The sequence below is a fragment of the Phyllopteryx taeniolatus genome, chromosome 11 (assembly GCF_024500385.1).
Source record: "Phyllopteryx taeniolatus isolate TA_2022b chromosome 11, UOR_Ptae_1.2, whole genome shotgun sequence".
Taxonomy (NCBI): domain Eukaryota; kingdom Metazoa; phylum Chordata; class Actinopteri; order Syngnathiformes; family Syngnathidae; genus Phyllopteryx; species Phyllopteryx taeniolatus.
Genome location: NC_084512.1, coordinates 15,364,374 through 15,389,781, shown reverse-complemented (window position 1 = coordinate 15,389,781; position 25,408 = coordinate 15,364,374). Strand labels below are relative to the sequence as shown.

Here is a 25,408-nt window from a genome sequence, read left to right as displayed (position 1 = left end):
ATATGCCTGTATGTAGATGACTTGCTCAGATTGTATTTTTTGCAATTTTTCAAGACCCCCCTCTCATTGTGAAGTCTGATTGTGGAGATTCACAGAAACTGGATGAGAACCAAACAAGGAAACAAACAGGAACATTTGTTCTGCAGGAACATTGAAGCCTTGTGGGGACTTTTTGACTTTTGTCATCTGGAACATGAGAGGCCATTGGAACATGCAATATTTAAAGCATATTCACCATGCTTTTGAGTCAATAAGCAACAGACATTCATCTTGGTGCATTGAGCCCTAAAGGGAGTACTTCCTTACAGTCTTGGGTAATTCAAGCTTTAACCCCCCCATTCCCTCCACACACATGCACGCACACGCATACACGCGCGCGCACACACACACACACACACACACACGCCCCTGATGCAGGAATGCAGAGATTACACAAGAGGTTTTGTGCGCTGACCCTACCAAAGTAATAAGAGCAAGGACAGATTATTGTATTTTGTGTTTTGATTTTATTGCGTCATGTTATCCAAGAAATATAGTCGACAAAACTGTTAACGCCCATAGAATACAAAAGAAGTTACATTCCCACGCACGGAATCAAACTTTTTTATATCCAAGACAGTGATTGCGAAACTGCAACCTTCTGCTCAGTGAATAAATACAAAGCAATTTAAGCTAAAAATTGTTCATACATCATGTGCTCCCTTTTCTCGCAGCTTCACAGCACTGATCTGTATTCTTCAAAGCCTTTCTGTGACCTGTCATCATTGTGATTTTTGCAGGGGGCTGAACTTCGCTCCTAAAAGAGAGGAGAGAAGCAGAGTGGATGAAAAGGAGTGTCTAAAAGTCTCAAACAGGTTTACAGTTCCCTGTGAGCAAGTTTCCAAGCAGACCGACCATTTGCATGTCAAAACAGGAACTAACACCCTCAGCCAGCCCACTGCTTATCATGTTCAGACACCTCCTTGCCTCTGTGGCTTCCAGCTGGGGGACAGTAGCCTCCTCAAATATTGAATACAATTACTATGCAGATGCCTGTATATAAACCTCATTGGGATATGTTTGGGAGCAGTCAACAGGATTTTCACACTTCAAATGTAAGTTATGGTCTTGTTATTATTCTCTGAGCAATGCTTGTACTGTGACAGTAATAAATAAACTATTTATCTTGTTTATCTTCAAACATGTTAATGTATTTTGAAACAATTCTCGTCTGTTGGACATTTGAAAAAGGTCTTGACCTCAGTATTACACACCCAATACTTTTCAGCCTGATCACATATATTCCTCTTAAGGGCGATGACTTTTTTATGTATTTATTTATTTTATTTTATTAAATACATCACAGATTGTGATTTATTATGCCCCAACATTTGCCATTAAAGTCCATCCATCCATCCATTTTCTGAGCCGCTTCTCCTCACTAGGGTCGCAGGCGTGCTGGAGCCTATCCCAGCTGTCATCGGGCAGGAGGCGGGGTACACCCTGAACTGGTTGCCAGCCAATCGCAGGGCACATAGAAACAAACAACCATTCGCACTCACAGTCATGCCTACGGGTAATTTAGAGTCTCCAATTAATGCATGTTTTTGGGATGTGGGAGGAGACCGGAGTGCCCGGAGAAAACCCCCGCAGGCACGGGGAGAACATGCAAACTCCACACAGGCGGGGCCGGGGATTGAACCCGGGTCCTCAGAACTGTGAGGCTGACGCTCTAACCAGTCTAACCAAAAGTTAATACTTTTGTGTTTTTTAAAATAAATGTGGATGAAAGTTTGGAATATTTTACTGTTACGGTACTTAAAATATTACCTGTACTATTAATAAAGGATTGTGTTATAGCGAGAGGTTGAGCTTAAAAAAAATAAATTTTAATGTCAAACGTGGTTTTCCCAATAATTTTTCGTGTTCATCTGACGTAAAGCGAGCACACACCCACCATTTGTGACATCACATAATTGTCCATGGGGCTGGGCCAGTGAGCCTCCCTTCAGAGAACATAAAACAATTGGGCCCTCACAAACCGTCCACCCCAAACACAAAACGTTTTTTTAGTGTATGGTTGTCCCCACTTATACAGAGATATCCAGAGTTTAAAAACAAAACAAAACAAAAAAATAAATAATAAAAAAATTAATTCTGGGTTACCGACTGCCTTTGTAACATTAATAACATCCATCCATCCATCCATCCATTTTCTGAGCCGCTTCTCCTCACAAGGGTTGCGGGCATGCTGGAGCCTATCCCAGCTATCATCGGGCAGGAGGCGGGGTACACCCTGAACCGGTTGCCAGCCAATCGCAGGGCACATATAAACAAACAACCATTCGCACTCACAGTCATGCCTACGGGTAATTTAGAGTCTCCAATTAATGCATGTTTTTGGGATGTGGGAGGAAACCGTAGTGCCCGGAGAAAACCCACACAGGCACGGGGAGAACATGGCAACTCCACACAGGCGGGGCCGGGGATTGAACCCTGGTCCTCAGAACTGTGAGGCAGACGCTCTAACCAGTCGTCCACCGTGCCGCCACCTTAATAACATATCAAAAATATTTCTACTTTATAATTACTTCTGTTTAATAAATCACATCACAGGGGGTCCATTTCCTTCAAGAAATAATGTAAAGTGGAATTGTTTGTTCCAGGGTCAAAATGTCACCAAACTAAAACCTTTATTCACTGTCATACAAGTGTAAAAAGAGACCGTCGAACCATCCATCCATTTTCTACCGCTTATCAGAGGTCGGGTCGCGGGGGCAGTAGCTTTAGCAGGGACGTCCAGACTTCCCTCTCCCCAGCCACTTCATCCAGCTCTTCCGGGGGGAACCCGAGGCGTTCCCAGGCCAGCCGAAGGACGTAGTCTCTCCAGCGTGTCCTGAGTTGTCCCCGGGGTCTCCTCCCGGTTGGACGTGCCCGGAACATCTCACCATAGGAGGCGTCCGGGAGGCATCCAAATCAGATGCCCCAGCCACCTCATCTGGCTTCTCTCGATGTGGAGAAGCAGCGGCTCTACTCTGAGATCCTCCCGGATGACCGAGCTTCTCACCCTATCGCTAAGGGAGAGCCCGGACACCCTGTGGACGAAACTCATTTTGGCCGCTTGTATCCGGGATCTTGTTTTTTCTGTCACGACCCACAGCTTGTGACCACAGGTGAGGGTAGGAACGTAGATCGACCGGTAAATCGAGAGCTTCGCCTTTCGGCTTAGCTCCTTCTTTACCACAACGGATCAATACAAAGTCCGCATCACTGCAGACGCTGCACCGATCGGCCTGTCAATCTCCCGTCCCATTCTTCCCTCACTTGTGAACAAGACCCCAAGATACTTGAACTCCTCCACTTGGGGCAGGATCTCATCCCCGACCTGGAGAGGGCACGCCAACCTTTTCCGACTGAGGACCATGGTCTCAGATTTGGAGGTGCTGATTCTCATCCCAGCCGCTTCACACTCAGCTGCGAACTGCTCCACTCAGAGTTGGAGGTCACGGCTTGATGAAGCCAACAGAACCACATCATCTGCATAAAGCAGAGATGCAATACTGAGGCCACCAAACCGGACCCCCTCTACGCCTCGGCTGCGCCTAGAAATTCTGTCCATAAAAGTTATGAACAGAATCGGTGACAAAGGGCAGCCTTGGCGGAGTCCAACCCTCACCGGAAACGAGTCCGACTTACTGCCGGATATGCGGACCAAACTCAGACTGACGATCATTGTTTTTGAAGACAAATAGACATGGGGGCATGCTGAATGACTGGTTAGCAGATCCGCCTCACAGTTCTGAGGTCATGGGTTCAAATTCGGGCTCTGGCCTTCCTGTGTGACATTTGCATGTTCTCCCCGTGCCTCCGTGTGTCTTCTCCGGGTACTCCGGTTTCCTCCCACATTCCAAGAGCATGAATGGTAGGTAGGTTATTTGAAGACTTAAAATTGTCTGTAAGTGTGAATGTGAGAGTGAATGATCGTTTGTCTATATGTGCCCTGCGATTGGCTGACGACCAATTCAGGGTGTACCCCAACCTCTTGCCCAAAGTCAGCTGGGAAAGGCTACAGAATACCCACGATCCGAGTGAGGATAAGGGGTGTAGAAAATGGATGGATGCATAATTAAATGTTTTTATTATTCAGAGCTTCAAACATAAGACGGAGCTTTGGACATTTTCAAACATTTGTTTGAGTTAAACAGAATTTCCTTGCTTAACAGCCCTGATTGACTCTCTTCTGAGGTGCATCTCATTTAATCTCTGGAGAAGTTTTCAACTCAATTCCATTGTTGACATTCAAAGAATCAAAGCATTGTTGAATCATGTAGGTCTAGTCTGCTTTGCTGTTTATGCATGGTCATGTCATTCATTGATTGAACATGAACTCGATCCAAGAGGGTTAACAAGTTCCGTGTGTTTTAATGATGAGGGAGTTTCCGTGAGTCACATTTTCAACCGACAGAAAAAGCTACCTCCACATATCCTCCAATTAGGAACGATTTAATGACATTTCATGACACATGTTCACACAGTATGTAGGGTCTTGGTTACCTAGTAAAAAATACCTCAGACATTAAATATGGGGTTTGGTTGTCATTGTTACAGTAGTACATGAACAGAGAGGTCATGATGATGTCAGCGACTTGTCCCACACGTCCACATTTATTTCCTGTTTTGCTCCCTGGGAATTTTAAAACCATCAAGATTGTTTAGTTGTTTTCTGAAAGCTGTAATTATAGCATGATTACAGGCTGGTTATATTTACAGTTGGCTCACGAACAGAATAGTTGCAGCGAGTAACTCCTGTCGTTTGCTCAGAAATAGCATAGTCAATCCAAATGTAAAAGAAAAAATGAATAGCCTTATCACTTGAAAGGAAAAAAAAAACTTGATGCCACGTGATGATTCATGCGGTTTCAGGAATTACATTTCCTATTAATAAATTTACACTGTATATATTACTACATTTACTCTCCATGATCCTTTTTCTTTTTCTTTTATGTAACAGATCCAAGGAAGGATGACTGAAACAATGGACTCAGCCCAATTTTCTTCGCTGTCATCCTTAAGGGGAGAGCATGCATTAGGGGATTATATGCAAGCCCACTACAAGGAGTCATATCGTCTTGCCATTGATTGCCTGCTGAGTGGGGGCAGAGACAGTTACACAGAGTTCCTTAAGGAAGAACGCATCGGAAGCTTCCTGTCTGAGGAGGAGCTTGACTTCATTACGTCAAACGCCAAAGAGCTTCCACCTCAGACGCACGTAGAGGAAATCAGTAGCCCGACGGACAGCCAATCATCGTCTGGGACCTATTGGCCTGTCCACTCGGATGTGGATGCTCCCGCTTTGGAACTGGGATGGCCTGAGGTCATGCATGAAAATCGGCAGACCAATATAGATCTCCTCTATCATCCCCCAAGACAAAACAGCCCCACCATTAAAGAAGTGATTTTAAAACACATCCGGGATGCAAGACAGGTAAAACCAGATGCACTGTTGGACTAATTGATATGATAAGCGCATTCAGATTAAGTGTGTTGCGCTCGTCCAGAGGCTCTGAGGGCAGCGCTGCACTCACACCTCCAGCATGCAGTGACAGGGAGTGTCTGCTGATATTTTCATGGCCTCAATCCCGTTTGACAACTTCTCTCGTCAAGAGCGTGTGGGAACATGCTGCTACTACTACCACATTAATTCTTTTAAATAATGAGAATAACTCACAAATGGTCACCAGTTTGTATTATGTTGCATTGTTCTTGCTACACCCCTTTTTGAAGAAGAAATTAGTCCTTCTGTCTCCTCTTCATTACAGTTAGTTATATTAGAGGGGCAACAATTGTCACATGGGATACATGATTCCTGTCTAAAGTTAAAATATTTGGTTTACAAGGGGAGTAAAATAAGTGACACCCTGTCCAAGCACACTCCCTTCTCAGTCACAAAAGAGCTAAATAAATGAGGTACAGTTATACAGCTATGTAGGCTAAAATGACTTATTTTAATTACTTAATTTAAATGTGTGATTTGTGTTTCGATGACACATTGTTCATTGACACATTTTACATGAAAGATGTGCATAATGTGTGACTGTTAAATAAACAAATACATAATGATGTGGAAAGTAGGGGGTAGTGGTTAGAATGTCTGCCTCGTGGTCTATTCTATTGTCCTGAGTTCAAATCTTGGCTCTGGCCTGACGGTGTGGTGTTTCTCCAAACACTCCGATTCATGGAAAAATAAATCTTCACTCAATTGAAGACTCAAAATTGCCTATAGGTGTGATTATGAGTCTGTATGCTGTGAAAATAAATGTCAAGTCAGATTCCCCCGTCACCCTCGCTCTTCCATCTTTCTCTGCATGTTGTGCGTACACTCACCCACAACAACGAGGTACTGTAAAGCAGCCACACCTACAGCCTATCCAAAGGGAAGATGTATTACTAGCTAACTGCACTTTGCAGTTTTTCTGGATAATTGCTGATGCAAATGTAAGATATAAAGTTCTTATACAGTGTGGGAGGGGCAGACTAAAAAATGTGTCGTGCGGCGCTGTTTTCGCCACACCCAAAACAAATATAAATCAGTAAAAATGAAAAATCGGGCGGCACGGTGACCAACTGCTTAGAGCGTATGCCTCACAGTTCTGAGGACCGGGCTTCAATTCCCGGCCCTGCCTGTGTGGAGTTGGCATGTTCTCCCTGTGCCTGCGTGGGTTTTCTCTGGGCACTCCGGTTTCCTCCCACTTCCACAAAATCATGTGTGGTAGGTTGATTGAAGACTCTAAATTGCCCGTAGGTGTGAATGTGAGTGCAACTGGTTGTTTGTTTATATGTGCCCTGCGATTGCCTGGCGACCAGTTCAGGCTGTACCCCGCCTCCTGCCCGAAGATAGCTGGGATAGGCTCCAGCACTCCCGTGACCCTTGTGAGGATAAGCGGCTCAGAAAATGGATGGATGGATGGATGAAAAATGGTGACTGCAGCGTTTTCAGTCTTTATCTTCAAACATGTTAATGTATTTTGAAACAATTCTCTGAATTCATTGTGCACTGTTTATAAAATACTATCTATATATTACAACACAATACATGTCAAGTTTAATTGAAATAACTGTGGAGTAAGCAGTGGAGTGAACACTGTGATGCTAAATGCTTTCTCCACATAACTTAGATTATGAACTTGGTAGGTGCTGCTATTTCTCTTCCATGTAGTTAGCAGTGGAGTTCAAGTAGTCCCAGATGTTGTCTTATTGTTTGTAAACGTGCGATGGTGTCTATGAACCGAGTTACAGTCACAGGAAATAATATCTATTGGAGACAAATTTAATAGGGCATGGTCGCTATGAGAAGTACGACCACTATGCACAGTCAGGAGGCACCTCACTCAATCACACATGGGACACCTGACCTGTGTAAGGATCCCACTTTTGATACCAATGCGTGCTAATATTTATTTAGTCATTATATCCTTGCAGGTCATCGCCATTGTGATGGATATGTTCACTGATGTCGATATACTGAAAGAAACTGTCGACGCCTCCATTCGGGGAGTTCCTGTCTACGTGCTTTTGGATGATTTCCACTTGAAACATTTCTTCACAGCGGCTGAGAATCAAGATGTAAAACTTAAACAACTGCGGGTAAGGAATTCTAGTAACATCATGCCCCTAAAATGTACTCCAGATTATGAATACTCACGGTTGATTACTGTTTCGGTGTTAAACCTGGTCTTTGTCACACTTTCATCTGTTTGGCCTTGTCTGTCATACATCCAGCGAATCAGCTCAGTGTGTGCTTACTTCTCTCTTTCCTCATTATCATCACTGTGTGTGAATTTTTTCTGCTTCTGTTCTTGGCCAGTGCCCTTGTCATTATCTTTAAGTGCCCAAAGACAATGGTCCCCAACCTGACGGACCTTTCGGATTGGAAGATAATTGGCCAGTGGTCAGGGTGGAGGACGATGGTGATTGAGTCAGAAGCTAATCGTCTGTGTGTGTGTGTGTGTGTGTGTGTATGTGTGTCCTGAGGGGGGGTGGGTCATAGTGGGGTAGACGGAGCATCCCGATCGGACGCTAATCATCGGTGGTTGGGGACCACGGTCCTAAGTGGAAAATATATGTATTTATACACACACACACACACACACACACACCTGCCTGGTTTTCTCCGCACATACCGCTTAGAATTAAGGCCAAAAAGTTCTATCTTGGTCTCATCGGACAAATCTTATTTCTCACCATCTTGGAGTCCTTCAGGTGTTTTTTTTAGCAAACTCCATGCAGGCTTTCATGTGTCTTGCACTGAGGAGAGGCTTCCGTCGGGCCACTCTGCCATAAAGCCCGACTGGTGGAGGGCTGCAGTGATGGTTGCCTTTCTAGAACTTTCTCCCATCTCCCGACTGCATCTCTGGAGCTCAGCCACAGTGATCTTTGGGTTCTTCTTTACGTCTCTCACCAAGGCTCTTCTCCCCCGATTGCTCAGTTTGGCCGGACGGCCACCTCTAGGAAGGGTTCTGGTCGTTCCAAGCGTCTTCCATTTAAGGAATATGGAGGCCACTGTGCTCTTAGGAACCTTAAGTGCAAAATAATTTTTTTTGTAACCTTGGCCAAATCTGTGTCTTGCCACAATTCTGTCTCTGAGCTCTTCAGGCAGTTCCTTTGAACTTGTGATTCTCATTTGCTCTGACATGCACAGTGAGCTGTAAGTTCTTATATAGACAGGTGTGTAGCTTTCCCAATCAAGTCCAATCAGTATAATCAAACACAGCTGTACTCCAATGAAGGTGTAGAACTAGCTCAAGGATGATCAGAAGAAATGGACAGCACCCAAGTTAAATATGAGTGTCACAGCAAAGGGTCTGAATACCGTGTTTTCATGACCATAAGGCGCACCGCATTACAAGGCGCAGTCTCAGTTACGGGGTCTATTTCTGTATTTAACACATACATAAGGCGCACCGTATTATTGGGCGCAAGCATGGTAAAACATATGCTTTTACGAAAGCTCGAACAACAGTGCAAGCAGACACGTTAGCCAAAGCATCCACAATCCATTCACAAATTGTGGCGTAACTCGCCCGGCGCTGCCTCCTAGTCTTAGTAAAACTGTGTTTGCCATCTGTCATCCATCGCTTCCACGCCGCTCGCAACTTCACTTTGAACACACTGTTTATACCGATGTCCAGTGGTTGGAGTTCCTTCGTCAAGCCTCCAAGAATGATGGCAAGCTTCCTTTGGCTCACTTGCTGCACATGGCAGACTTATTGCATTCAGTCGAATGGTGACTTGAGACGCTTCTCCCGGCTGTTCTTTGGCCATTAATCCATTGCTTGAGTTGGTCTTCCAACTCGGGCCACCTTGCCTTGTTTCCGCATTTTTTCTTTTCCCGCAGAAACTCAGTTTCGTCTTCTTGACTGGGCGAAGCTCGTTTTCCTGCTTCCTCCACTTGCGAAACGCTTTTCCTCTGTATAAGCAGCGTGTCAGCAGGAAATGCTCCCAGTCAGTCAAGTGGTCAAAAAAAAAAAAAAAAGTCAAGCGGAGCGCTCATCACACAACTCGGTGCACACATAAGGCACCCTGTCCATTTTGGAGGAAATTTAAGACTTTTAAGTGCGCCTTATGGTCGTGAAAATACGGTACTTATGGCTATGTGATATTTCAGTTTTTCTTTTTTAATAAATCTGCAAAAATTTCCACAATTCCGTTTTTTTTCTGTCAATATGGGGTGCTGTGTGTCCATTAATGAGGAAACAAAAATGAACTTAAAATTGTAGCTACTAGTATAAATGGACAACACTTGCTCTAATATATTGTGGCTCCAAATCCAGCAGGTTGTGAGGGCATCTCTTGTGTACAGTCCTATTCAGGTCATTTTAATGTGATTAATTTTTTCATGAATGCATTTTGTTGTTGATGATAAGTTATATTGTTTGCTTAGAGCCATTGTTGTGCTGAAAAGTAAAATTCCTCTCCCTACCATTCTTCATCTTTCAAGGCCTGAATTGGTGCCAAAATTAAAAAATTTTAAAACCCTTTTATTGTTTTTACTTTCTGCTACTCAAATTGTACACCCAGCTCACGCTAAACAAAACATCCACAGCCTCCTGGCACACTTTTCACGATTATGTTGTTGTTTTTTCTCAACATACATTGTCAGAGCCAAATAAAAGTTTAACGTTGATCTTAAACATATTTACCCATGTGCTTTTTGGAGACTTGAAACATTTTCGTATGGTCACAACCCCTTCATGCCACAAACAGTGTCTGTGAGGGATTTGAAGCCCTGTGAAAAAAGAAAACAATGTCAGTCACTGGCCACATAGAACATGAAGCACACCAAGATTATTTTCACATGTAGTAATGGAACACAATCCTTTCTTTGATGCTGGTTGGCTTCACAGTTGTTTTAATTTAAAAACTATTTTCCCAGCAAGGAAATAATGGGCGGCATGGTGAACGTCTGGTTAGACCGTCTGCCTCACAGTTCTGAGGACCGGGGTTCAATCCCCGGCCCCGACTGTGTGGAGTTTGTATGTTCTCCCCGTGCCTGCGTGGGTTTTCTCCGGGCACTCCGGTTTCCTCCCACATCCCAAAAATATGCATGGTAGGTTAATTGAAGACTCTAAATTGCCCGTAGTTGTGAATGTGAATGTGCCCTGCGATTGGCTGGCAACCAGTTCAGGGTGTACCCCGCCTCCTGCCCGATGATAGCTGGGATAGGCTTGAGTGCTCCCGCGACCCTTGTGAGGATAAGCGGCTCAGAAAATGGATGGATGGAAATAATGGATAATGATTGATTTTTTTCCATGCCATAATCAACCCTCTATTAACTCTGCAGCTACTGTTTTACCTAACGCTCATAACTCGCATACTAAATGTACAAACAAGTTAACCACTGTATAATAAAACTGAATTGAAGGAATACATAACAATAAATAAATAATGGTTAAAGTCCCTTGAAAGCCTCTATATAAATATTGAGGTATCCTGACTACAACCCCAACAAGGCTAAAAATAAACCAGCTTTTGGATTCCAATATACAGTACACGATGGCAACGCGGAGTAGATATCTTTTGCGGTGCCGGTCAAGGACGTCATTAATTATCGGCTGATACCGATCAGGCCGATAAGATCGGTGTAAAGCCACCGTGCCGCCGTTAATGGTACAGTACTCTATTATTGTACTGAGTAGCCAACCAGTTTCTTTTGTCAAATTAAACTCCATTTTTGGTTCTCGGGTTATCAACTATCAACTGTAGCCTTCAGTTGCGCCATCACAAAAAAAGCTATAGAAAAAGAAAAACATACTTGTGGCCTTTAGATGCTAACAGAGCTGAAGTCTCCCACATCTTACATCAAGTAGGATGATGGTTTGAAGTTCTTTGTACCACTCGTGTGGCATTCGACTTTGGAGGTTCTTCTGTAGCAGAGATAAAAGGTCTGATTGAGCTTCAAATTTACATAAGCAGTTCCTACTATATTTTCTTCCATCAGGATTTGTCTATTTTGACATAGAAGAAGTAAGGAAGAAAGTGTTGTCACCAACCAATGGTACCCTTGTTTAGTCTCACAAGAGTTACTCAAGGCTACAAAACACACATACTGTACATTCACACACACACACTGCAAATGCTGATAAAGTGCACATGGCAACATTAAACAATGTGTGCTCACTTGCTGTGTAGCTGGTGACTGACAAATTGATTCAAAATATGTATTTAAATGTTGATGACTCAAGCTGACTTGCTTTCTTTTCTTTTTCCCAGAACATGAGGGTACGCACTGTGAAAGGTGAAGATTATCTGTGTCGGTCAGGGACTAAATTTCATGGAGCAATGGAGCAGAAATTTATCTTGTTCGACTGTCATACAGTGATTTATGGCTCCTACAGGTGAATACAACTGTTGCATGTCACACATTCTGCTTTGTGTTCTGTAAAAGAGGCTTTTTGATGGCTTTCAGTGTAAATAACAGAAATAAAATTGATAAAACATAAAAAGATCAAACAATATTGAGTTCATTTAAAATGTTTCCGAATGGTTTACATCATGATTATATAACATCTCTCAGAATGTCCTTGGCAGTGTTAAACATCATGTCCTTTAAATATTATGAAATGAGCAAAGATTACTAGGCTTTATATGAACAGGATTTTTGGGGCCAATCACCGAACAACAAGTTTAAAAAAACGATAACCGATCACCGATCCAATCACAAGATTGAGCAACATGTCTATTTACGTGACTTGTTCATTTATTGTATATACTTTTGTACTGTATACTGAGTACATATCTTGAAAATGATTCTCTAGCATTTTAGACTTAAAACATGTTTAAAACAGATTTTAAAACATCAATGACCTCTAGGGGGCATTCAAGGATTGGCCACTGACATAAGTTTAGGTCAAATCAACATTACATGACAGAAATAATGGATGCTAACTTAATGTAATAAAATTACTTTTTGCAATTAAATGACCTTAACAAATACTGTTACTGACATACTCTAACTTTCTCACTGTCCTGGCTATATGGACGGGTGTCGTCCAGAGTTTTCGTCCGTTTGGCTTTTCCTTTTTTTTTTTTTTTTTTTTCACCCACGCTGCGTTGCTTGAACGCGGCATGCTCCTCCTTGTGTACTTTCTTCAGGTGCTCGATCACATTTGTTTGTGTTGAAGCATTTAGATGACATAGCCCACAACGTACTTCAGTTGTGCACAGACTGCAAATAACTTATGTGTTGTTTGTCTGAGACACCGCAAAATAGTCCCACACCGACGACATGTTTTTTCACTGACAATATTGAAAACAACTATATTGGCCATCAGATAGTTACAGTACTAGGCCACAAGATACGTGACATGGCTAAAAATAAACTAGCTTTTGGATTCATACGTGACGGCGATGCGGAGTAAATGTCTTTTGCGGAGCAGATCGATAACGTCATTGATCGGCTCGGTGAATTATGACATGAAAGCCGATCGGCCGATCAGCATAAAATGCTAATTATTGGCAGATACCAATCAAACCGATCAGATCGGTGTAAAGTCTAAAGATTACTTTAGTTTTTCTTTTGTTGACTAGCATGGATGTTTGACAAAATGTTTTTCATTAGGAACTCCTGCACAACCCAAGACAACATCAGAAACAGAAATGTCGCCTTTACAATATTTAAAATCTATATTAGAAATAATTTAACAAACAGTATAATTCTAGGCGGCCCTAGTGAGAATAAGCGGAACAGTAAATGGATGGATATTAATAACACTACACATTAGTACAACCCCAATTCCAATGAAGTTGGCACGTTGTGTTAAACATAAATAAAAACAGAATACAATGATTTGCAAATCATGTTCAACCTATATTTAATTGAATACACTACAAAAACAAGGTATTTAATGTTCAAACTGATAAACTTGATTGTTTTTAGCAAATAATCATGACCTTAGAATTTTATGGCTGCAACACGTTCCAAAAAAGCTGGGACAGTGTCATGTTTATCGCTGTGTTACATCACATTTTCTTTTAACAACATTCAATAAACGTTTGGGAACTGAGGACACTAATTGTTGAAGCTTTGTAGGTGGAATTCTTTCCCATTCTTGCTTGATGTACAGCTTCAGCTGTTCAACAGTCCGGGGTCTCAGTTGTCGTATTTTAAGCTTCATAATGCGCCACACATTTTCAATGGGAGACAAGTCTGGACTGCAGGCAGGCCGGTCTTGTACCCGCACTCTTTTACTATGAAGCCACGCTGTTGTAACACATGCCGAATGTGATTTGGCGTTGTCTTGCTGAAATAAGCAGGGGCGTCCATGAAAAAGACATTGCTTGGATGGCAGCATATGTTTCTCCAAAACCTGTATGTACCTTTCAGCATTAATGGTGCCTTCACAGATGTGTAAGTTATCCATGCCATTGGCACTAACACAGCCCGATACCATCACAGATGCTGGCTTTTGAACTTTGCGTCCATAACAGTCCGGGTGGTTTGTTTCCTCTTTGGCCCGGAGGAAACGACGTCCACAATTTCCAAAAACAATTTGAAATGTGGACTTGTTGGACCACAGAACACTTTTCCACTTTGCATCAGTCCATCTTAGATGAGCTTGGGCCCAGAGAAGCCGGCGGCGTTTCTGGTGTTGTTGATAAATTGCTTTTGCTTTGCATAATAGAGTTTCAAGTTGCACTTAAGGCTGTAGCGCCGAATTGTATTTACTGACATTGGTTTTCTGAAGTGTTCCTGAGCCCATGTGGTGATATCCTTTACACATTGATGTCGGTTTTTGATGCAGTGCCGCCTGAGGGAGCGAAGGTCACGGGCATTCAATGTTGGTTTTCGGCCTTGGTGCTTACATGCAGTGATTTCTCTAGATTCTCTGAACCTTTTGATGATATCATGGACCGTAGATGATGAAATCCCTAAATTCCTTGCAGTTGTACGTTGAGGAACATTGTCGACTACTTTCTCACACACTTGTTCACAAAGAGGTGAACCTCACCCCATCTTTGCTTGACTGAGCAATTCAGGGAAGCTCCTTTTATACCCAATCATGGCACCCACCTGTTCCCAATTAGCCTGTTCACCTGTGGGATGTTCCAAACAGGTGTTTGATGAGCATTCCTCAACTTTCTCACTTTGCCACCTGTCCCAGCTTTTTTGGAACGTGTTACACCCATAAAATTTGAAGTTAATGATTATTTGCTAAAAACAATAAAGTTTATCAGTTTGAACAATAAATACCTTGTCTTTGTAGTGTATTCAATTAAACATAGGTTGAACGTGATTTGCAAATCATTGTATTCTGTTTTTTTTATGTTTAACACAACGTCCCAACTTCATTGGAATTGGGGTTGTAGTCAGGATACCTCAATACTGAAACGATACCATGGCAAAACCCTAAAACACCAGTAAAAGTAGCAAAATCATAGCTGGTAAAACATGGAACTTGAAATTATATCTATTTTTATTAAGTCAAAATAATATTAGGCCGTAATTTCTCGTGTATAATGCGCATTTCCCCCACCCCCCCAAAAATTGTCAAAAGTCAATAGTGCACATTATACATAGGTACAGGTGAAAATGGAAAAAAAACTTTCACATTTTATGAATGTATGATGCCATCTAGAGGTTATGGAAAAGTTGTACACTTTAATTCCAATATGCCACCACCACCTAGAGGTTATGAAAAGGGTTCATTCCAGTATGACAGGTTATACTGCATATGTGTACGGTTGTGCTCATAGGTTTACATACCCTGGCAGAATTTGTGAAATGTTTTTTAAGTACAACTGATAACTGAACAACAACCATCATTAATTTATTTATGGTTCTGTTTTATTGAATGATAATGCTTCTCCGAAATGCTTGACAGTTTAATGTGAATCCCATTTAATTAAACGTGTTTCACCTGGCCCTTCATGGTTTTTTTTTTTTCGAGAATTGTACCCATCTTACAAATTCTGTCTGGGTAATCAAACATATGAGCACCGCTGTGTGTTTTAAAATTTACTAAATACAAGCAGAGGTGTAAATTTCAAAATGAAAGCAAGTAAATAGAAATTATTACGTGTTCAAATAAAGTGCTTAGCTTCAGAATAATTATTTGACAAACCTAACAAAATACAGGTAATACTTCATGCTTTGATCATATGGGTAGAAACAAAATGATGCACTGTAAAAATGCATTACACATAGGTAGAAGGGTTTTCCAGAATTTTGAGGTCAACTTTAGGGGTGCGTATTATACATGGGTGCACATTATCCATCCATTTTCTGTACTGCTTGATCCTCACAAGGGTCGCGGTACACGAGAAATTATGGTAAATACAATTGCTATGTATATTCCTTATTTCTAAAAAAACAAAACAAATTGACACAGTTCAGCTGTCAAACAAAAACTAATAGGTTCACACAGCTGCTGTGATATCTAGCTTTGTTTAAAATATCAACATTGCTTAACATGAAACATGGACGTGTGAAAAGCAGCCCACGTTTTTTTTTTTTTTTGCTCTCTGATTTCTTGTTTGCAGAGTTTATAGAAGAAATTTAACTATTGTCAGTTGAACATAGATGTGTATTGTGTGGTCTACCTGTATATGTATTTAAATGTACTGTAGTAGTCATAGTCTTGCCATACTGTAGTATATATAGCCGATATATGCTTAGATACTGAATTATATACTGAATTAACACATACCTGACATTAATTATTAGGGTTTTTATTAATTAGAGCAGTATGTTCTTTTATATATGTTTTAACATAAAATGCATTTGTATTGTCCAAAATTTGAGTGCATTAGTTAAATTGTTGTATCAGTTTAAGTTTGTCTCTTCAATAATACATATATTAAGCTTTACACAATCAGGATTTTTGGGGTCGATCACCAATCAGCGAATTAAAAAAAAACGATAACCGATGGAGCAATGTGTCTATTTAAATGACTTGTTCATTTACTGTATATACTTGTGTACTGTTTTCTGCGTATCTTCAAAAATATCTTGTCAGGTCATTTATTCTAATCAGTCAGGTCAAACCAACATTACAACATGACATAAATAATGGGTGCAAACTTACTGTAATTAAATTACTTTATTGTAATTAAATTACTTCACACACACCAAAACTTTAGAGCATGATTCGACAGAACGCCGGTACAACAGTTAGTGCTAGCACTAGCTTGCTAGGCTACATTACGTTTTGTTGGCTGCTTGCGAGCCGTATCATATTAAAAGTACGTGAACATACCTCAAGCAAGCCTTGAATTAAAGTCCTCTCCCAACACCAGCGACCACCAGCACACGTTTCCCCCCATTTTGTTCTTATAATACACACGACGTGATCGATTGCTTTTGTCGTGACCGTGGTAATGAGTGTATCCGGTCGCGTTTGAGTTGACAAGATAAAGCCCGGTGATCGCAAAAGACGGGATGCGGTGGTATCGGAATACAAGATTTTATTGAAGTAGTCTGACATGTCGTGAAAGACCAAATTTGTCTTGTAGTCTGATCTAGGCATTACATGTTTTCTGTCTCAGAAGTGTTGTCTGTCCCATGCAGCCGACATGTTTTTTTAAAAATAAATATTGGCTGTCAGATATTTACAGTACTACATCAAAAGACGCGTGACAAGGCTAAAAATAAACCAGCTTTTGGATTCCAATATACAGTACACGATGGCAACGCGGAGTAGATATCTTTTGCGGTGCCGGTCAAGGACGTCATTAATTATCGGCTGATACCGATTAGGCCGATAAGATCGGTGTAAAGTCTTATATATATATATAATTAGTAGAAATCTAAAGCAGAAATAAAATTTACTGGCAAACAATCCAGCAGATTCAAAAACATTTCTCAAAGTTTGTAATAATAATAATAATAAAAATAATAACAATAATAATAATAGTGATGCAGTACTGAACCTAAAATTAAACTTAAAACATTTACTTTGTTGCAAGAGGTTTACTTCACATTGACGACTGAACCATGTTTGGTTTGTTTGTTCGCAGATTCACTTGGTCATGTGCGAAGATCAGTTTGAGCATGGTGCAGGTTATCACAGGCCATCTGGTGAGGACTTACGATGAGGAGTTTAGAACACTGTACGCGAGGTCGACTGTGCCAGCCGAGCTGTGCCAACCAGATCATTCTCTCCTCTCTAGTGGACACAACACAACACTGCTTGGTTGGCCAAAATATTCTCCTCATTCCACACAAATGATTGATCGACGTGACCAGTTAAGGCACACGTTGGACTCTGTCTATCGGAAGACCTGTGAGAGGAATCAGTACGCGAGAGACTGCAACGATAATCACTTTTTTCCTTTGATTGAACATGACATTGGTTTGCAGAACCACATGTCCAAATTTCAGTCTTCAGAGTCAATTAACTACTTAAAAAGGCACAGCTACGCTGGGGAAACACATGATGGACATCTACCACAGAATGTCAGAGCCGGAGCAAGCAACTGGAATATTTGCCGGGAAACAGGAGTCAGGAAAAACAATTACCTAATGGATAATAATTATTTAGTGCCACAGATGTACAGAAGTCAAAAGCTTCGCCAATCATACAATGGCAATGACAAACAAATTCTTTCCATGCAGCAAAACATGCCAACACTGGAAAAAACATCCAAGTCATTCATGCGTACATTGAGGATCGAGTCATACCTCCAAAACCCTGACATGCCATCTGGCGAGCCGTCTGACTACTTGGACCAGTTTGAGCCACCTAACAGCTTCATGCAGGGAAGAATGAGATCTTCTCTTGCTTTTAGGTCCGCCATAACGGAGCAAATCGAGGCAAACTCACACATAAACAACACGCCCTCTGTTGGTAGCCGCTCAGCACTTCACAACCCTTTGCGCTATTCCTCAATGCAGTGGAAACCAACAGTACCACCAGAGAGCAACAGACTAAACAATGAAGAATTCATGTTAAAGAGGAAAAGCCTGCAGCTTTTGGATGATTACAGCAGTGGGAAAAACTCATACCCATCTCCATATGCCAGCTTAGGTAGAGTCACACGAGGGCATATCATTTCAAACCCTGACATGCTTAATGACAGTTGGTACAAAAGGCACAGTGTGGCAGATCCAAGATCCAACACTGCATACACACAGGACTCCTCAGGTGCTACTTACGGAGCTTTTGCTAGGATGCAATTAGAAAGAGGCTCTGCAGCAATCAACATGAAGCATAGTGGATATGGGTCAAATCTCAATGAGGATCAGCGATCTGTCTCTCATTATGATGTCAAGAGAATGACAGACACAAATAGCCCCTGCACTTCCATTTGGCAGGAGACTCCTTCTAGAACTTTGTCTGCTGCAAGCCTGGGTGTAGACAGCATGGATTTGACGACTAAATCGAACAGAATGGACTCTCATAATTTTTTGAAGAAGAGTACCAAGAAGATAAAGTCATTCTTGAACATACCAGACAAGAAGGAAGATCGAGTCAGTGGTGTCGAAACGCCAAGTGTGACGTCAGATGACAGCACAGACACTATTAAAGCTGAGGATGAGAGTGGGGTAAAACATCACCATAGCAACTCATCCCAAGGGCATGATCAGAACCTCATGGCCGATGTAAAGTATTCCAAACCAAGATTCAGACCTGAGGACCACCGATACACATCTCAGATTTCTTCTTCTGAAACAACATCACAAAGTAAGCTTGACATTGGCGACAAAAAGGCAAGCCCCGACGTTGACATACCGGGCTGGAGTAAAGACCGAAAAGCTGACAATCGCCTTTACAGCAGATTTGAGCCTTTTTGTTCAATTCAAAAGAAACAATCTTCATACTCTCCACACAACTCTATGGAGAAACCCAAAAACCCACCTACCGACTACAACCTTGCCCGACTAGGGAGAGGCCACCATGAAAATAAGCTTGAGAAATTCTTTCATAGAGTGGGCAACCTCATTCACAAGACTAAGTAGTATTACACATTCATGTAGTTAGCTGGTCACCTTCCCTCAACATGCTAAATCTAGACTCTTGATTCCTTTGCCTGAGTAGGGTGCCATCTGACATTTGACAATACCGAGACTATTTTCATAAGTGTGAAAGTAAACAATGGAATTTTATATTCTTTGTTGTCAAGGTTGTTGTTGTTTTATTATTATTCTATTTATTTCTTTTTCTTTTCACACATTTTAGATCAGTTTGCATGGTGAAAAGACACATGCATGCTGTGGGGATCTTCTCCTCTTGTCCCTGTGTTTGCTGTTCCGGAGTCTGCGGGGGCGGGACTATTTTTTACTCCTTCCTGATCTCGGGTGTGGGGGGAACCACTGGCGTGACCTCCTGGGGAGTAAGGTGGTGTGATGGTGACACGCCCATGTTCCGTGGGTGCTGGTGCGGTGCCGGAAGGCACCCGCCTGGGTCCACGGCTCTGATTACTGGTGGGGGCGGTGAGGCCCCTTTGTCGCTCCTCGGGCCTGCTTCCTCCTCTTCTCTCCGTTCCTTGCGTCCCGCTGCGGTCGCCTCTTCATCTTCCCGTGGGAGAGCCGGGCGGTCCCCTGCGGGCTGTGGGGCCTGCTATGGGGTTCTTTTCCTTGCCTGGTTTGGTGGGGGGGGGGTCCATCTCCCACGCTCAAGGGCGGGTAGTGGGTGCTGGCGGGTTGTGTGGGGGCTGGGGGGTGTGCCTGGGTTGGTGCTGCGGGTACTGGTTGGGATGGCCCTCTTCGTCGGTGGTTGTCGGGCCTAATGGGGGGGGGTTTGGCTGTTAGGCAGTAGTGCCTGGCAGCCCTGCCCCCACCCCCTCACTGACCTCTCCAGATTTTAATGCACCACACCACTCGGGGGAGGGGGGGGGGGCACTGATACACGGGGTAGGCCCAATGACTGCTAGTCGGGGACCTGGCAGTCATAGTAACAGGGGGGGAAGAGGGTCTCACTTACATGCACCCGAGGCCGGGCTGGATGACTGCTTGGTGTTGGGTCTGACCTCTCATGGCCTGGGGCTGCTCCCTGTATTTCGGTAGAGAACGCCCTACTGCTTCTAGGAAAAGAAGTGTGTGACTTCAGTGTGGCGGCATTATTATGAGTCCCATTGACCATAACCCACTCTAAACCTAACCCATCTCACCTACCCTAAACTCAAAAATAGCCCAAAACCTAACCATAACCCACTTGATTGTTTTTATTTTCTACAAATGTGGCACATATTTGGAATGGTCATCTCTTTACGTCTGCCTAGCCTGCTGTTCCACGATGGAACCAATCATACTGTAGCAGGGTGTCTTCTGCCTAGAATAGAAGGAGTCCTAATAATGCAGTTTGCATGTTTTCCCAGTGGTTGTGTGGGTTTTCTCTGGGTAGTCCGGTTTCCTCCCGTATTCCAAAACCATGCATGTTACGTTCATTGAAGTCTCTAAATTGTCTTGTAAAAATCTTTATTTTCATTGCACTACTTTTCAACAAACAATATGTTAAAGTTTTCAGTGTAAAATGAATATTTAAGTCAGAATAAATGGTAGATAATAATACAAAATAAATGTACACAAAAAAATTTAACTTTACCAAGGGCTAAGCGGATAAATATGCTTTTACAAAGTGCAATCACAAATCAAAACTTCATGGAAGCAAATACAGTTAATGCATAAAAAGCAAAAACATTAGGCTGCAACCATAGACCGTTCATTTGAAAATCCCCGTCAATATAGTGAATTGTCAAGGACAGTATATCTCAGTTGTTCTGCTTGACCGTTGGTCACTCGTGCACGTGCAATTGCAAAGAAGTTGACAGTTGTGATTTCCCTCTCTATTTACTTGTAGTGTTCTTTTTACTGCGGTCAGGCCAGCCGAAAAGTGGAAGTCAAGGCAGCCTACGATTGTTAATAGTATCTTACCTTAACACACCGCCTCTCCGCCAACGTGCTGAGAGGGCCAACTTCAAAGTAAAAGCTTCATATATTACTGCATTGGACATTAATGCCATTTTAAGCTTTTATTTTGTATTTGGCCATGGAGCGCAGTGCCTTAATGAAGCATTAATCATACGTTCGCCCCCTGGTGGCTAGCTGACTAGGTTGCTGGCACTGCTGCAAATGAAGAAGCACTTTTCATTTGCAACAGTGTAGTTAAATTTAATCGTGCCAGCCAAAATGGCGATCACGATTAAAATTCAAATAATTGTGCAGCCCTAATGCATACTATAAAATAAGATACCCCCACAAAGAACTGTAAAATACGATCACATGATAACACATTGAATTTATTTATTTAGTATTGTATAGGGGCAGCACGGTAGACGACTGGTTAGCACATCTGCCTCCCAGTTCAGAGGACTGGGGTTCAAATCCCGGACACGCCTGTGTGAAGTTTACATGTTCTCCCCGTCCGTGCCTGCGTGGGTTTCCTCCCACATCCCCACAATATGCGTGGTAGGTTGATTGAAGACTCTACATTGCCCGTAGGTGTGAATCCATCCATCCATTTTCCAAGCCGCTTATCCTCACAAGGGTCCCGGGCGTGCTGGAACCTATCCCAGCTATCTTCGGGCAGGAGGCAGGGTACACCCTGAACTGGTTGCCGGCCAATCGCAGGGCACACATAAACAAACAACCATTCGCACTTACATTCACACCTACGAGCAATTTAGAGACTTCAATTAACCTACCATGGATGTTTTTCGGATGTGGGAGGAAACCGGAGTGCCCGGAGAAAACCCACACAGGCATGCGGAGAACATGCAAACGCCACACAGGCGGGGCCGGGATTGAACCCCGGTCCTCAGAACTGTGAGGCAGATGCGTTAACCTGTCGACACCGTGCCGCATGAATGTGAGATAACTGATAACTGGGATAGGCTCCAGCACGCCCACGACCCGAGTGAGGATAAACGGTACAGAAAATGAATGGCCGGATAGTGTATAGGTCAAAGTTCACCAGTACTATATCAATGTCAACATAATGCCAAAGACTCCATATAAAAGTAATTGTGGCACAGTGTGTACATATTAACACAGACACGGTACTGTATATCACATGACATGTTGGGTGTTTTGGCAAGATAACCTTTAGTTTTTGTTTGTACAGTGGGTCCTTACTACTTTGTTTATATTGGAGATGCTTCCAGCCAACTGTTTACATTAGGACCATTTTTATTGTGTACTTTTGCACTGTACTGCACATTTATCTGCTCAAATATATTTGATATGAAAATATAGCAGTTACCTGTCCACAAAACACGCAAACCTGAATTACGACGTCCAAGCAACCTTATGCAAGTAAGACAGAGGTCAAATCAACCACTGCTGCACAGCCATTAAGTGGGGGTTGTGTCAAGATTTCTTGACTTTATCGCAATAAGTGCAGCTTTATAAACATACCAAAGGACTCAAGATCAAGACCAAATGCAATAATGAAAGGTCAGTCACCATCCACATTGCTCTTGTCTAGGTATCAGGGTTGCAGTATTTGAAAAATAGGTTTTATTAATATGTTTGTCTACTGTTTTGCATTGAATTGCAAGAGAAATGTTTTATACAATGTATGATTGGATACTAACAAATTGCATATATTAAAGACCATGTCAGGTTTGTTGTAGCAACGGTTGTGTTTCATCGTTGGTGGATTCCGAGAATAGATCATGTGGACATGGTAAGTGGAAATAAAATACACATGTACTTTACATCCAATCCAGGGTGCCTTTTTCAGGAAGTCAGCTGGGCTAGGCTCCAGCTCCCCACAATCCTGAACAAAACAAGTTGCATAGAAAATGGATGGATGGATGTACTTTCCATGCATACATTCCAGTCACCATTCTGGACTGCATTCTATGCTCAAGGAAACGTAAAGTGTAACGACAATGTCAATTTAAAGTGAAAAATTTAGCATAACACAGTATAGTGCTTTTCTACCTCCAAGGTACCCAAGGCGCTTTAACATTGTCTCCTCATTCACCTACTAATGTAACAGTATCAGGAGCAACTGGTGGATCACAAGAGCTCAGGATCAAACCAACAACCTTCGGGTTGGGGGACAATCACTCGTCTTTCACTTGAGCCATGCCGCCCTACTTAAGTAAAAGTACTTGGTATCCTATATTCACACTATATATTACACGTCTGAGCCGGTGAGAGATGAAGTGTATGCAAATGTCATATACAGTTGCAAGAGAAAGTATGTAAACCCTTCCTGTTTTTTTGCATAAATTGGTCATAAATTGTAATCTGATCTACATTAAGTCACAGCAATAGAAAAAAACAGTTTTCTTAAACCAAAAACACACAATGATATGTCAATGTTATTACTCAATACAACATTTATACACCACAGTGCAGGGTGGAAAACATGAACCAATTGGTTGAGCCTCATTTGGCAGCAATAGCCTCAACCAAACATTTACGTATACAGGAAGTTTCAGATCAGACCTGCACAGTGGATCAGGAGTAATTTTGGACCATTGCTAGTCATGCCTCACCACACCAATCTGGTTGAGTTCAGGACTTTGACTGGGGCACTCCAAAAGGCATGTTTTCTTCTGTTCAAGCCATTTAGTTGTTAAATTACTTCTGTCCTTTGAGTCATTGTCCTGTTGCATCACCACTGAGCACTGAGCCAGCTAAGCAGTCCCAAAACCACAAGCCCCCTCCACCACACTTCATAGTTGGAATGAGGTTTTGATCTTTTCATAATGACATCACACCCACCTCCGGGTTGTAAAAGAACACTGATACCGGTAATGCGTCACTCTAAAAAGATGACTTTTTTTGAGTAACGATGGCTTCCTAACACAACCTTCTGCATTTATCCGATGGCTGCTTCTAAGCTGTCGGTTTGCACTGGTTTTTGCTCTAAAAGGCTACATTATATAAAGTAGGTTATAATACCTAAATTACATCAATCACACATTAAACATGATATATACAGTAATTCCCCCCAAAATGTCTAATGCTAAGTTAGTTATTAAAAAGTGTAAAAAATATTACTGATTTACAGACAGAAGAGAGATTGTGAGTGCTGCTGCATGATTGGACCATGTTTCAGCGTATTGTACACTGGTTATTCCATCTGAGAGACTCAGTGAAACTTCAATGGACAGAGAAGTCATACTGATTATATCAAATCTAATGATAACAGTATTCCAGGTTATTGATAATGAGAGTTTCTTATCATAATGTGAGGCACACATTTATGCAAAGTATGAGATAAGCCACATGAGATTCCATTTTGATGAAGTCCTTAAAATTTCACTGAGAAAAAAAACTAACAAACAAACATTGCTTCAGAGTTGGCATTGCATAAGTCATTTTTAAAACTGCACATCTATTGAAAGCTAATACTTCGTATTCTATGGTGACTTCGGGACCTTAGGGATACCTACAGTAAAGTGCTATACAATTTCCTCTTGCATTTTCCTAGGGAAATATGGTGTTCACCATTTCAGTCAGACACATGCAGAGGCATCTGTAATATTACTTTGAAGGTTATATCCACCATATCAAAGTGATTCAAGGTCGAGGAAATAAAGCAAAACAAAGATAAAAAATGATACATACAGATTACAGTGTTAAAAAAGGAACCTCTGTATCGCTTATTCAGGAGCAACTGTGTTCCTCTCAAGCTGGCTAGCTGTCTACTTACTAAAAAAACATTCAAAAGTAATAGGGGGCATGTAGCTAGCATCGTCAGCAATAACCGCGCTGACGTCACTGCGGCTGTCCCACGCGTGGTTTTCCTTTATACTCGAGCGCAACCCACGCTCGCTGTTTTGAAAGTGTGCTGCAGTTCTCCTCCATGTCGGGGGTGTCGCTACGGCTGGTATTGGATAGGACACCACAGGGTGGAGTTTCCTCTGCATTTTTTTCCTGCCATTTCTGGTAGCCGTTTTTCCTTTCCTTTCAGTAACAAAGAAAAAAGCAACAACAATGGCAACCACGACAGAAAAAATGGACCTAGATGAC

The 25,408-nt window shown here is 42.2% G+C and overlaps 1 protein-coding gene across 2 annotated transcripts; it reads left to right on the top strand.

Moving 5' to 3' along the window:
- On the top strand, positions 1 to 23,041 carry fam83b (family with sequence similarity 83 member B). Of its 2 annotated transcripts, XM_061788976.1 has the most exons (6): positions 1 to 314; positions 780 to 1,094; positions 4,991 to 5,464; positions 7,459 to 7,623; positions 11,749 to 11,873; positions 17,494 to 23,041. In XM_061788976.1, the coding sequence occupies exons 2-6, from the start codon at positions 1,023 to 1,025 to the stop codon at positions 19,433 to 19,435; spliced, it is 2,778 nt and encodes a 925-aa protein (XP_061644960.1). In that variant the 5' UTR covers positions 1 to 314; positions 780 to 1,022; the 3' UTR covers positions 19,436 to 23,041. The 2 variants fall into 2 exon arrangements, with proteins under 2 accessions (XP_061644960.1, XP_061644961.1); XM_061788977.1 differs by lacking the exons at positions 1 to 314; positions 780 to 1,094 and having other exon boundaries at positions 5,327 to 6,957.
- The last annotated feature ends 2,367 nt before the right edge of the window (positions 23,042 to 25,408 follow it).

Excerpts from the sequence above, each read along its gene's own strand:
- fam83b (XM_061788976.1), top strand. The coding sequence starts at position 1,023 with ATGCAGATGCCTGTATATAAACCTCATTGGGATATGTTTGGGAGCAGT. Across the intron at positions 7,624-11,748 it reads TAAAACTTAAACAACTGCGG|AACATGAGGGTACGCACTGT; the intron begins GTAAGGAATTCT and ends TCTTTTTCCCAG. Across the intron at positions 11,874-17,493 it reads GTGATTTATGGCTCCTACAG|ATTCACTTGGTCATGTGCGA; the intron begins GTGAATACAACT and ends GTTTGTTCGCAG.